Source organism: Notolabrus celidotus, chromosome 20 (genome assembly GCF_009762535.1).
Source record: "Notolabrus celidotus isolate fNotCel1 chromosome 20, fNotCel1.pri, whole genome shotgun sequence".
Taxonomy (NCBI): Eukaryota; Metazoa; Chordata; class Actinopteri; order Labriformes; family Labridae; genus Notolabrus; species Notolabrus celidotus.
In genome coordinates, this window is record NC_048291.1 from 4797176 (window position 1) to 4810009 (window position 12834).

General features: G+C 45.2%; 1 protein-coding gene across 1 annotated transcript in view; it reads left to right on the top strand.

Moving 5' to 3' along the window:
• The window catches only part of LOC117832468 (RNA binding protein fox-1 homolog 3-like), a 366580-nt gene that overhangs the window by 328528 nt on the left and 25218 nt on the right, over positions 1-12834 (top strand). The window contains exons 9-11 of the mRNA XM_034711616.1: positions 5862-5994; positions 9738-9777; positions 12091-12149. Of these exons, the coding sequence (XP_034567507.1) occupies positions 5862-5994; positions 9738-9777; positions 12091-12149 (232 nt within the window). The remainder of the gene's footprint in view (positions 1-5861; positions 5995-9737; positions 9778-12090; positions 12150-12834) is intronic.

The window sequence follows — 12834 nt, forward strand, 5'->3', positions numbered from 1 at the left end:
CCACAGCAGGTGAAATCCTTCCAATGTGGCGTTCATGTCCGGTGTTAGCCCTTTTAGCATGATGCTACTCTGGTGCTGGGTTAGCTCGTCCACCTTATCGTAGATAGATCTTACATTCCCTATAACGGTGTATGGAAGGACAGGTCCGTGTCGTCTTTGTTAGCTTGCACCTCAGTACCAGCACGTCATCCTTGCCTCCTTCTCCTCAGCTCGCAGGGAAACATCGGGCCTAGCATTGTTTAGCATCGACATGCTACGGGATGCTAACAGCTGATCTCGTTTGTAAACAATGTTACCAAGGTTACATGCAGGATCTTTGGACACACACAGGAACAAAAACGACAACAAAAAAAGTCATTAAAAGTCATGACAGGCTCCAAATACAAAGAGAACTAAACAGATATAAGCCACTTGAGCGGCGCTAAGCAACAAGGAATGTTACGTTTGTTCATTTTACTTAGCTACAAATCAATACATGAATTCCATCACTCTGCAGCCTGCAAAACAAAGAAAAGTAGCATCTGTATTCCATTTGTTTGCTTCCACAACAAATGCATGCCTAGGAAAGAGCCACATCTTTGTAACAGTGGGTGATGGTGCTCATGGGAAATGCAGTCTTTGTTCTGGAAAGACTGTACCGATTTCATCCAAAGGGATCAACAGAATCAATGCATCCTCATAGTATCTTTAAAGAGGGCAAATTAGAAGCCATTAATGGTTGTAAAAATCTAACTATATAGCAACATGTCTGTGTCAGGAAGTTATTTCTTCCTCCAACTTCAAGAAAAACAGTCTGAGCCTTCTGACAGCCTTCAACAAGCGCTTTAAATGGACTTAGCTTGATTGGGAATATTTGCTAACATTGTTAACAACACTACTGATTGTGTTGTAGTCATGTCTGAAGAAGGACTGAAGTTTAAGTTTCCCTGTAAGTAAGTCTTAACTTATATTAGCCATCATTTCTCTGACCTATATGAACACACAACGCTGCCCTCTGCCCTGTTTTCACACCCGGACCAAAGCATTCCAGCACACATAAATAGATAACCTATGTAGAACACGAGACACTAATACAAGTCCTTTTTTTTCTCATGTGCACTTTCTCCCTTTCACGCTCACACACACACACACATGCATGCACACACTCGCACAAACACACACACACTTCCCAAATCATCTCATAAATCAGAGGGAGTGTGGTCCACCACTCCAGGCAGGGGAAGCAGGAGGGGTTGGGTGATTTATTGGCTGCTAATTTTTCAAGTCGTCTTGACATGGCACTGGAGTTTGCCAAGCCTAAACGACAACATATGCTTGCCAGCTGGGAAGATGGGAAACATAAATAAGAGATACATTTTTGAAACAGAACCAGCCCCCGATGAGCGGCTACGAAAGGTGGCTCGGAACAAGAGGAATGAAAGAATATAGAACATGCCTTTGACTTGGATGTTTTCCCCTTTGTCAAGAAAAGGAAACACAAAAATGAGGTTCGTTAGATTCAGGATGTATTCCAAAATCATTATAGCTACAGTTAATACACTTTTGGTGGGAGTAAAATGGGATATAAAGGCGATTAATCACTGTTTATCAGTCCTCATTTCTGTGCGGGAGATCAGTGAAATTGGGAGCCATAAATCCTGGCTCGGTGACAGCACACTTCGTCTCCATTCGTCCTGGCGCTACAGGTTTATTGTCCTCAAAACCCATTCAGGAGAATGACGGATGAGAGCCTCATGCCGGCTCCACGCTCTTAACCTCTTCCAGGGTAGATTGGCTCCTCCTACCTATTGGAGGAGGAGGACGGGGAGGCTGTGGTGGTGGTGGGGTGGGGTGGGGGGGGAGTAGTTGGTAGGTTACAGGCAGGTGGCGCCATGTCCTCTGCTGCCACAGAACACCCAAACCTCCCCCAGAGCCCTCATCGGAGGAAGGAGGGTGGGGGGGGGTCATGGTGCAGGAAAGAGGAGCAAGGTGATTGGGTTCCCAGTCAAATGGAAGGATTGGCAATAAAACATGGCAACGGCACAAATCATGGTGTGAGAGAGCTGGTAGGCATCCAGTATCAGCGCTCACCTTTGTTCCCCTTTCCTGTGGGCTGATCTGGTTTACATGAAAACTTTTGTAAGCAAACCCCCCCAAAAACTGTCCTACTCTGCTTCCTTTAAATGGATCCAGCCACTTTTACAAACTATAATCTGATGTTGTACATATTCAGTAATGCAAACAAAGAGAACCCAAGCTAATGCAAGTGTTTTACTTCCTATCAATGTAAATTAAGTGTAAAAAAAAATGTTGAAATATTGTTTTAACCCTTCAAACGTTGGAATAGAATTTGGAATTTATTTATTGTAGGATAGCCCCTTGAGATGCAGCATCTCGTTTTCAAGGGGGTCCCAACAAAACACAATGCAAATTAATACACACAGAACAGTACATCACAACAAACACAGACAGCTCTCCCTCACCCTTACTCACTCCTGGACCCACCCAGCACACCATCATTAAACAAAACCTTGAAAATAAGACAACATCAACACAACAAAAAGGCATCAAAAAAGGACATTAACACACGTCAGAAACAGGAACAGCTTGTTTTAAAATGATGAAACATATCTGATTTAAAGCAGTGGATGGAGGTGATGGATTTAAGAAGAAAGGGGTAGATCATTCCAATCAGATGAGGCTTTGTATTTGAATGACCTGCGACCAATTTCTTTATGGATTCTGGGGACAATGAAGAAGGGATGCTGCGTACGTCTCAGGGAATATGTCTTCAAACATGAGGCAATGGTGTGTTCTGTATGGACACTGTAAAACAAAATGACAAAGAGAATTAAAAACAGTGTTGAGAGGCTTAAGGTGAGTGTCTGATGTGCACTGATAGACAACATCAGCATAGTCTAAGATGGGTAGTATTATTTGAGATATAATTATTTTCCTTACCTGAAGTGAGAAACAGTTAACTGAACGATACAGGGTGCCAAGTGATGCTTTTATTCCTAGATGGATTGGTTAGCCATAACTAAAAGAACAGAATAGCCATCACATGCATGTTAGAATGCAAGTGCAAAGAGTTCCTATTTGCACACACTTATTGGTGCATGCATGCTTGAGATTAAAGAAATAATCATTAAAGAATCTGACGCAGATCTGAGTGCAACACATTTTGCACTCTTAAGCTTGTTTTTACAATAATTGGCAAACTTTTCTGGCTCCTTCTTCCCGTCGGATGTTTTCAGCACCATGGACAGCTGCCATTTAGAAATCCCTTCATATGGTGCGTCCCCTCAGGCAAACAGAGAGAGGCTCTCCTCTGCAGCTTATTCATAAGTAAGCAGGAGAGGAGTACTTTAACTCACCAGTTCGTAATTTAGGTGCAGTTTTGTTGAGGACTTGACGTGAAAAGCTAGCAGCTGTGTAAATGACAGAAAAGAAAGGCTAATTGCCATCTTAATATATGTAGACAGATCCTTTCATTGTTGGAGTGTACGTTAGGGGGATAATTAAGCTCCAGACTCTTGATTAGATTAAGCTGTTTTTGGTCCCCAGTGCGTGGATTAAGTGCTCATTGCCCAATGTATTTGAGCAGGAAGTATTAGAGAGATCAACCTTGTGGAAAATCAGATCTTTCTTTATGGGAGCTGGTTATGACCCCATCATTGGCACAGAGCTGGATTACCTCGGGTCCAACTGGCTCTGCAGGTATTGAGCTTCTCTCAGGTTGACACATATGACATATGAGGTGCAGCGTGACCCCGTCGCCCTCCAGCGCATAACTCATATTTTCTCCGGCACCCACCTCCCCGGAAAAAGGTGTTTGACTTTGGTGGCTAGACCAGGTTTGTGCTCTCGTACACTGGGGCTGTTGTTGCTTTTCACAGGCTTACCAAGGTGTGACAGTGCCTTTGATTTATGGGTTATTATTGAAGCAGTGTAGCCTATCGCCAACTCATTATAAGTTTACATTCACATACATCACTGTATGCATATCGCATACAAATTCTCCAAAAAATAAAGGAAAAGGCAATTGGACTCTCTGGGGCCCAGAAATAGCGGTGATTTGTTAAGAAGAAGGGAAAAAATACACACCATGGAAACTATCAAAGAGGATTGTTTTTGCCCTTTAGCAAACGCGCTCAGATGTCCAGTGCTCCAAAAAAAGAGACTAATTTAAATGTCAAGGTCAGCATTATAAATCACTTGGGGGGGAAAGGGGGCACCCGGCAAGCCCAGACAGTCTATTGGTATGTTGGCAGCAAACAAAGCGCCACGCACCTTGGTGTTTTGGGGTGTGTGTAGGCGTTACCTGGCCAAATGAGACGCAGAGTTTGAATATGTGTGTGTGAAAACCCACTAATGGAGCGTGATGTTAATGGCAGAAGACATTAAACCTGGCTCTCTGTGTTTTTTAAAAGCACCACTAATCTGTCTCCTTGTCAGCTTTATTGAAGCAGCGGGGCTAGGGTGTGCATCGTTCATTAGGGTGCTCACTGGCCTCGTCCACCCTGCAGGGTGAATGCTGCACATGGCACGCTAACGCCAGGCCGTCACTCTCTCCCCCTCCCACCCTCAGGCGAAAACCTACACACCACTGATTATGTACAAGCTAGCGTGGATCTTTTATTGCGGACCAGTTTATCTGCGATTGTGAGGGACTGCCTGCTGTCTCCTCAGTGGAAGCGTGTTCATATGAAACACATTGGATACATGTTATTAACTTGTGTTACTCAACCCCCCCAACCCACCTATCCATGCTCAGCCAGACAGACGCTCCACTGCTCCACATCAGAGTGATCTCTGATTGGACAAACTGAAGTGGTCTGTGATGAATTCACCCAAAACATGTCATGGAAATGAATAAAGGGGAATAAGGCGAGTGGAGGGTGATGAGGGGGCGTTGCTGGGGATGAAGAATAATGGGGATGAGTGTGTTGTGATGGGCCAGGAATGGGGGGAAGGGAGAGGGGGTAGTGAGGAACAGAGGAAGCAGGATGTGAGGGAATTTTCGATTGCTGGAAGAGAGGGAGCCAACTTAATCATGTTTTGGATGGTGTGTTTGTATTCACCTCCACAGCTTGTAATCAGACAGCCACTGGACTGATTGAAGGTTAAGTAGGGAGCTGCAGATCACATGGCCTGTTTTCTAATCTGTGACCGTGGACACTTTGTCGCACCATCACACCAGCCCTCGTACTCACCCTGACGTCTCTCACCCTAACACTACCTCCCTGATTCACCGGTGGCCGTCAGCAGAGGACACATGTACCTGTGTGACTGGCTAAAGATGGTCCCAGATGGGTTTCCAGATAGGGGTCATTCTGAGGTTTGGGCCTTGGCTGTCCAGCCCATCTGCTCCATTTCCCCCCGGGCAGAGCTCTGCATGTCTGGTCTGGTTGTTCAGCTATACGTTCACCTCCCGTTTAATTCAACACCTAGAAACGCCCTCTACCTCTCCCCGAGTCTACCCTCCCACAGTTCTCCTCACTGCCAGCCCATTGTGTCTCAACTATGCAAAAGCTGTGGTGCGAAACTAGTGGTATTGCATCCATTACCTGCCTCTGCTTCAAGGCTGCCCCTCGCCAGGCATCAGGGAAGGATGCGTACAGCAAATGTGGATCCTTGCTGAGTACGGCACAAAGCAGCGAGCTGGGAAAGGGGAGAGTGCTCGATGAGGCGCACCTAGAAAAGATTAAATCTATTGTTTCCTTGTCGTCCCCATAATGCATTCTGTCATAGGGAAAGCAGTGCCACACGTCTCACTCTAATGTATTCTGTCATAAGGTAAGCAATGCCAAGTGGAGGATGTTCTGTGAAAGTCATTTTCTCTCCTCTCGTGTGTTTTTTTTTTTTTTCTTTTTCCGTAGTAACAGGGTTTCCCTACCCTGCCACAGGCGCTACCGTGGCCTATAGGGGTGCCCACTTGCGAGGTCGGGGACGGGCTGTGTACAACACATTCCGCACAGCTCCACCACCACCACCCATCCCAGCTTATGGAGCGTGAGTATCAAATCTCCAACCTGAATGTAGAATATAAAAACAAACACTTACAGACTGATTGTGACATTTTGTTGTGTTTTGTCGAGTGTGTGAGGCTTTATGGAAGTCTAGTGAGTTGGTTAGAAACTCACATTTTCCAAGTTGACATGTTTCTATGATTACATCCCAGTGACATGGACTTTGTAATGTATTGTATTGTTTTGTGTGGCTTGTTCACACCAAAATATGACCCTATAATTCATCTTTACTTCAAATTATGACAACCCATATTCCAGGGCGAAGCCAGAAAGTGGCCCTCCTCACAATGGGACTTCCTAACTTAGTGGCAACCCCAAAATACCAAACAGTGATTGGCTATTTGCCTTGTCAGAGGAAGTACTTGGGTTCAAGCAACTATTTGGGCTGTGTTGCAGCAGACTGCCAACAGCTTTCTTTGCATTTCCCTTTTTTAAGTACCTTAAATTGTAACTTTAAACAAGGATTTGTTGTTTATTCCTTATGCTGCATTACTTTGGTAAGTTAAAACAAAAAAAATGCACAGAACTATACTGAAACATCTTTTGATTACTTTCATATGGATCTCACGGGACTCACTCTTTTGATTGGCTCATTCTGAAAGCACCTCAAGTTAATACCTAGCTGGGTAGACCAGCATTTTCCATGCAATACCCTCCAACAGACTTTAAAGTTGCTATCCATTCCCTCGTTTGCAGAATTTAAGACTTTGATCTCAGACCACTGGGTCTCAAAATGTATCTGTTTTAATGAATCTATTGTTTTGTGCCTGTGATCGTGACAACATTGGAAATGAGGGAAAGCTCAATGGCTTTTCGAGAATAAATAAAGGTTTTGAATTGAATTGAATATGTTAGTAGTTAAAGCCGAATAAGTGGTGATAGAAGAAGGGGAATAAATGCGCACATACTCAATGCCACATCTGCAAAAGTTATCGCCCAAGTTTGGCCACCACAGTCAAATAAGTCTAGTTCCACCCCTTCCCATGATTCCTGGTTGAATGGTAAGGCTGCAACCTCTGGTGGTTATTGTCATTACTCTGTGAGACAAAAACACAAGTCAGATGGTGTAGTATACAGACTTTGGTGTGGCAGCTGGAAACCAAATGTCTACATCAGGGGTGTCAAACTCATTTCAGTTCAGGGGCCACATTCAGCCCAATTTGATCTCAAGTGGGCCGGACCTGTAAAATCATAACATAATAACCTATAAATAACAAAAACTCTAAATGTTTCCCTTTGTTTGCAAAAAGAAAGTACAAGTACATTCTGAAAATTTTTATATTTCATGAACTATCTTTTTACAAAAACAGTTGTTGTATTTCTCGCCATGGTGAGTCTCATATAGGGCCATATATTATATTCTTTAAGCCCTGAAACCTGCTGTAAACACACCAAACACACAGGTTACCCATTCACCTGACACAGAGTGTAATGTTTACTGCAAAAGAACAGATAGATTATACTAGACCTTTATGGACCCCCCCAGCCGGTCCAAAAAGTCTATGATTTTCCACCGAATTATGCAAACTGCAAATATTCTTTTTCTTCACTTTGAGAAAAAAAAGTCCCGGAGTGCCATTCAGGTGCCCCCCCTGTAGGACAAATTTGAAATACCAGTTACAGTCAGTAAAATTGCAGTCAATGTCTTCTCTGTAATTTCAAAAGTCATCCTGTGGGCCGGATTGGAACCTCTGGCGGGACGGTTTTGGCCCGCGGGCCGTATGTTTGACACCCCTGGTCTACATCAACACCTTCCATGTCATGTGTGTAAAATCCCCAAAGTACATCACACCCAAGTGGCAACCTCCGGTCTTAAAATATGAAGCCAATGCAGAAGTGCTAAAAACTGCAGTTCATCGAGCGTCCACTTGAGGCTGGCTGCAGGACACCGTGAACCACATACACACCCATTCAAAAAAGATGATGTTTGCAGCAGAAATAAACATATTGCCTGGTTCAAAAACAGTTTAGGTCTGAATAGCTACCCACACACACAGTTCTTTTATAACTGGTTATTTTTTATATTTCAAATATCTTTTTTGAGTTTCCATCACATGTGAAAATACAAAACACAACACACAAAAATGCAAAGAATAATAAGTCAAAACACCGGGTACAGAATTGTGCAAAACAAGGAAGACGAACAGGTCTCTGCGGCAGTGATAGTAATACCTGATATAGTGCAATACCCCTTCCCACCCCCCCATCCCCAGCTGTCCTTAAAAAAGTAAGGCGTAATATGTAAGAGTTATTTTGCAGCGCACCACACAGAGTCAGATCTTACTTCTTATGCCAAGGGCTGGTTAAAAGCTTTAGTTAGGGTGTCATGAAAGTAGGCTAAGAAAGGATCCCATGTCTCATAACATTTCCTCTTCGATCTACTGATAGAAAAACGTAGCATTTTGAGTTTGAGACATGACATTACATCCTTACGCCACTGGACAAGCATGGGCAGGTCAGCACCCTTCCATTTTAGCAGGATTGCACGTCTGACCAAGAGCAAGTTAAAGGCAACCATGCGGTGTCCTGTAGGAGTGAGGCGAGGGGTATCTCCACCAGCAATACCAAACAGGGCAAGAGTAGGGCATTGGTTATTTTCTAAGGCCCGTCTCTTTACCTCACACTAGCTTGATAGACGTTAAGTTGAATTCAGCATTTCCAATATTGCACCCGCCGACGATTGGCTTCAAAACATGGCTTCAGAAACAGATGGATGATATCACAGGTACTGCGTCCATTTATTATACAGTCACATCTCTATTGCCTCAACAGTGCCATGACCATCATATGACATTCCAGTGTTGGAAGTGTGTTGTTTGTTTCTGTTGAACACAACACATGATGTAAGACATGGCCGCACATTGCACATTCTGTGTTATCAAGAAAGCAGTTTACTCATATCTCTCAGAATAATAGCTCTGGTCTTAAGGTGCTGCACTCCATTTACTCTTTATGTTTCCAAGAGATGTCTTTAGGGAGTGAAATCACTGTTTATATCTAGGTATGTACATGCCCTCACTCTGCCCGTCCTTGTTTGTACATTGTCTATTGACAAAAGGGGAACTAACAAAGCCACAGGGAGAGCTGTAGGGAGCTGAGATAGCGTATTACTGGGCAGATCTCACTGGACTGTGACCAGGGCCTATGCTGATCTCCTGGCTTTGTGCAGCCCTGCCTCACATTCGTCTCTTATCAGCAGTGGTCTGTGTGGCCGTGGGAGAGGTCTGACGGAGGCCGGCCGGGGGCCCAGTATAGCTGTCTATCTGTGATTAGATCAGGATCCGTCTTACTGCGGGGAGACTCGCCGCTGAAGCCTGGACTAGAAATCCCACGTCCCCTTTCTCCTCCCTCCCACTCCGGGGCCTTTTTGCTACCGATGGCAGCTGGTTGATTTATATAGCGGGGCCATGTGACAGAGCTCCTTCTTTTGTACCCCTCCTCCCCATCACCAGCACCACCAGCCCTCTCGACAACGCTGCAGCAACTGGAAAAGACAAACAATTTTACCAGAGCAGAAAATTGGACGGGGATGTGAAACGGTTGCACTTTTCGCTTTAATGTGTCATTCATTATTTGTGCTAGAGTACACTAAAGCCGCTAAGAGCTGACCCAACAGACCCACAAATGGTCCAAAAAGGGAGGAACAAACCAGAAAGGCTTGGATTCAGCAGGGCAGCGTGTACGCCAAATCAACTAATGCTCCTTTCCTGTTCTCTAATTTCACAGGGTGGTGTACCAGGATGGCTTCTATGGTGCAGAGATCTATGTAAGTACAGTTGGCTTTTCCTCGTGCCTGCTTAGATGAAACAGAAGTAAAGCAGACAAAAGCCCAGCCCTGGAGACAAAAACGTGATCTCCTCAGCCCCCAGCGTTCTCTCAGCCTCGCTGCCAAGCCGGCGTCGATTAGGCCTCTGTCTGCTGTGCCAAGAAACCCAACAACAAAATTTAAAACCCCCTCAGCTCCTCCCTCCTCTCTCTCTCTCCTCTCTTCCTATGATCTCAGACTTTGGCAAAGAGGCAAACCCGGGCTCAGTGTCCCGTGTCAAGTTAGGTCATTTCTTACTTTAGATTAGTCTGGGTTTTTGAGGTGGCTTGTCTTCTGCAGCCCTCCCTCCCCCCCAATACTAGATACCTCTTTCCTCCTCTCTCATGTTTTGTATTTGTGTACACTCAGAGGGGTTTGGCTGGGATATCCCTGCCTGCCCCGAGGGGGTCTGCGCAGGCCTGAGTGGAGCCAGCTCCTCCCAGCCATCACCATGTGGGAGATAAGAGGAGCGGCAACCGATAAAGGGATTAGCCATCCCCGTGGAGCTGTCCGTGCAGGCAGGGTCACATCAGGGGCTGGCCTTGCTGCACGTCGCCCTTGACAGAGAAAAGCAGGGACGCTGTGGAGATAATGCCGAAATTACCATGCTGCCCCACTTTGACATTAGTCCAAACGTTTGTGGGAGGATGTAATTTGTCCCTTTGATTCTGCTACTTTTCTCTCTGCATTGATAGCGAGATGACGATGGGTGCAGGAGCAATGACAGTTGCCTCTCACTTTCACCCTGGCGACAACCAGTGCCTGGTAATGAAACGCTGAACCCCCAGTGATATATGACTTACACACCAGCCCACATGATAGGACTGTATTTCACTGGTTTTTATTGTGGTGACATCCACCACCGAAGACGAGACCTGGGCTGTGCTCTGAGTGATATTGTTTGTCTCTCATGCTCATTCAGCCACCTCCAGCTAAGTCCCTGCTACCCCCATGTCCCTCGACCAAGGCCCGGCCAGGTCGCCCCATCACTCAACATGTCATGCCAGCCCCTGGCGCTTTGCTGCCATTAGTTCTGGCACTGGCCGCTGCACTGCTTCAGACTGTCTGAGAGTGGGTGAACGTCTCCAGTGACCAAGAGGAAGCCGTCCCTTAGCCCTCAGTGTCCTCCACAATCATTCAGTGGACACTGGCTAGCTGTCGGAAGCAACCAGCTGATGTGTCAAAGCATCCCGTTAGCCATAGATCACCTGCTGAAACATTAGCAGAAAGGGATGCATGCACCTATAAATATACTCCACATACATATGCATGCATGCATCCCCTTATAGAAACACACATGAGCGCATACATACATGAATGCACAAACGCACTCCTCACGACAAAATAACAAATGTGCTGCACTGTTGTGTGCAGGATTTGACAATGTGGGAGAGTGATTTATTGGCCTGTGTTTGTTCAGGCTGTTGCTGTAATCAGTGCAGTCCCAAGGCATGGCTGTCCCACAGGAAGTCATCTGCCTGACTTCCTGTCTCTGTGGAAAATCTTGTTGGGAATTGGGGGGGGGGAGTGTGATTCAATCATTGTGGCCTCTGACCTGATTTCACGTGCATCCACATCCACGACCAACGCAGCGTTGCCTCTTCATTGGACGTCATCCCCCCCCGAGTTTAAAAATGAATGAAAACATGCATTATTAAAAGCCACCTATCCGACGTATGGACGCAGATGGGCACACACTCCACTGGCACTAATAGAAAAACAGTGGGAGAACAGCTTCATTTTTCAAAGAGAGTAATAGCAGCACTCCAGAATGAGGTCTTTAATTCCTTCCCCACTCTGGCAAATGAATACAGCAGTCCTGACTCCCCAATGGTCCGACCGTCTTCTGCCTTCCTACTTCATTTGTGAGCCAGGGGGGTCGTGTAAAAGTAAAAAGGGTCTCTTCAATAATGAAGCAGCCGAACCTCCCCCAATCTAAAAATGGGTTGAATTTGGGGAGTTGGCTCACATGGCCTCTGTTCTGCTGCTGCTGCTGCTGCTACTTGGACGAGCCTCCAGGAACATCAGTCACTCCCCGTTTGCCACCCCTCGTCTCATACTTCCATATATCAAACAGCACCCTCTGGTGTCTGAAAGGAGGCGTGCAGTTTGGGGAAAGTGGGCTCATGATCAACATACTGTGCAGTGACATTTAACTATTAAGGCAATTTAAAGCTCTGTGTGTGCATTGTTGTTTCTCTGTGTGTCTGAGATATAACCTTTCTCCGTGCAGGTTGAGTTTAATCATTGATTAACACTGTGGTATTTTTACAGGGTGGATATGCAGCATACAGATTTGCCCAGCCCACCACCACCGCCGCTTACAGTGACAGGTGAGAATCCTTCTGATTGAGTTTGCTTCTTTCTTCAAGTCATCTACATTGTGAAACTCAAATCCATCATCATGTATCCCTCCATGATGTTGTACTTAAATACCCTAAAGGGGTGTTTCAGCCTACTTTTACATCATTTGAGTGTAATTGACTAATATATTTCAAATTTTGCGATCAATCATCAGGATAGGATTTCCACAGAAATGCACATTTTTGATCCATCGTCAAAGCCAACAATCTCCAGTCATTTTCTCTTGCACAATATGAAAGTTGCTTGACTAAAGCTGCAGTGTTTGGTTAGTTAGATGGTATTATTTTGTGACTTTAGACTCATGGTTATTAGTAATGATCCAAAACAACCTTTATATAACACAGTGACACATCAGAAGACATGCAACTACCAAGTTCTGCAGGTTGAAATCCCTCATTTTGTAAGAGGAGTCAGGTTATCATCCCTCTCTCTCTCTCTTATTCTCCTCTATCCCTCTTTCCAACCCCAACTTGGTCTCAGGCGATGGCTATCTAACATGAGTCTGGTTTCTGCCTGTTTAAAGGAGGTTTTTCCTTGCAGCTGTATCTAGCTAAATACTGTGAGGTGCAATGCTCACGGAGGATTAAGATGACATCAGGCTGGATCTTACCCTGTCTTGGTGTTGGGTCTCTGTTGATAATACAACATAGAGTA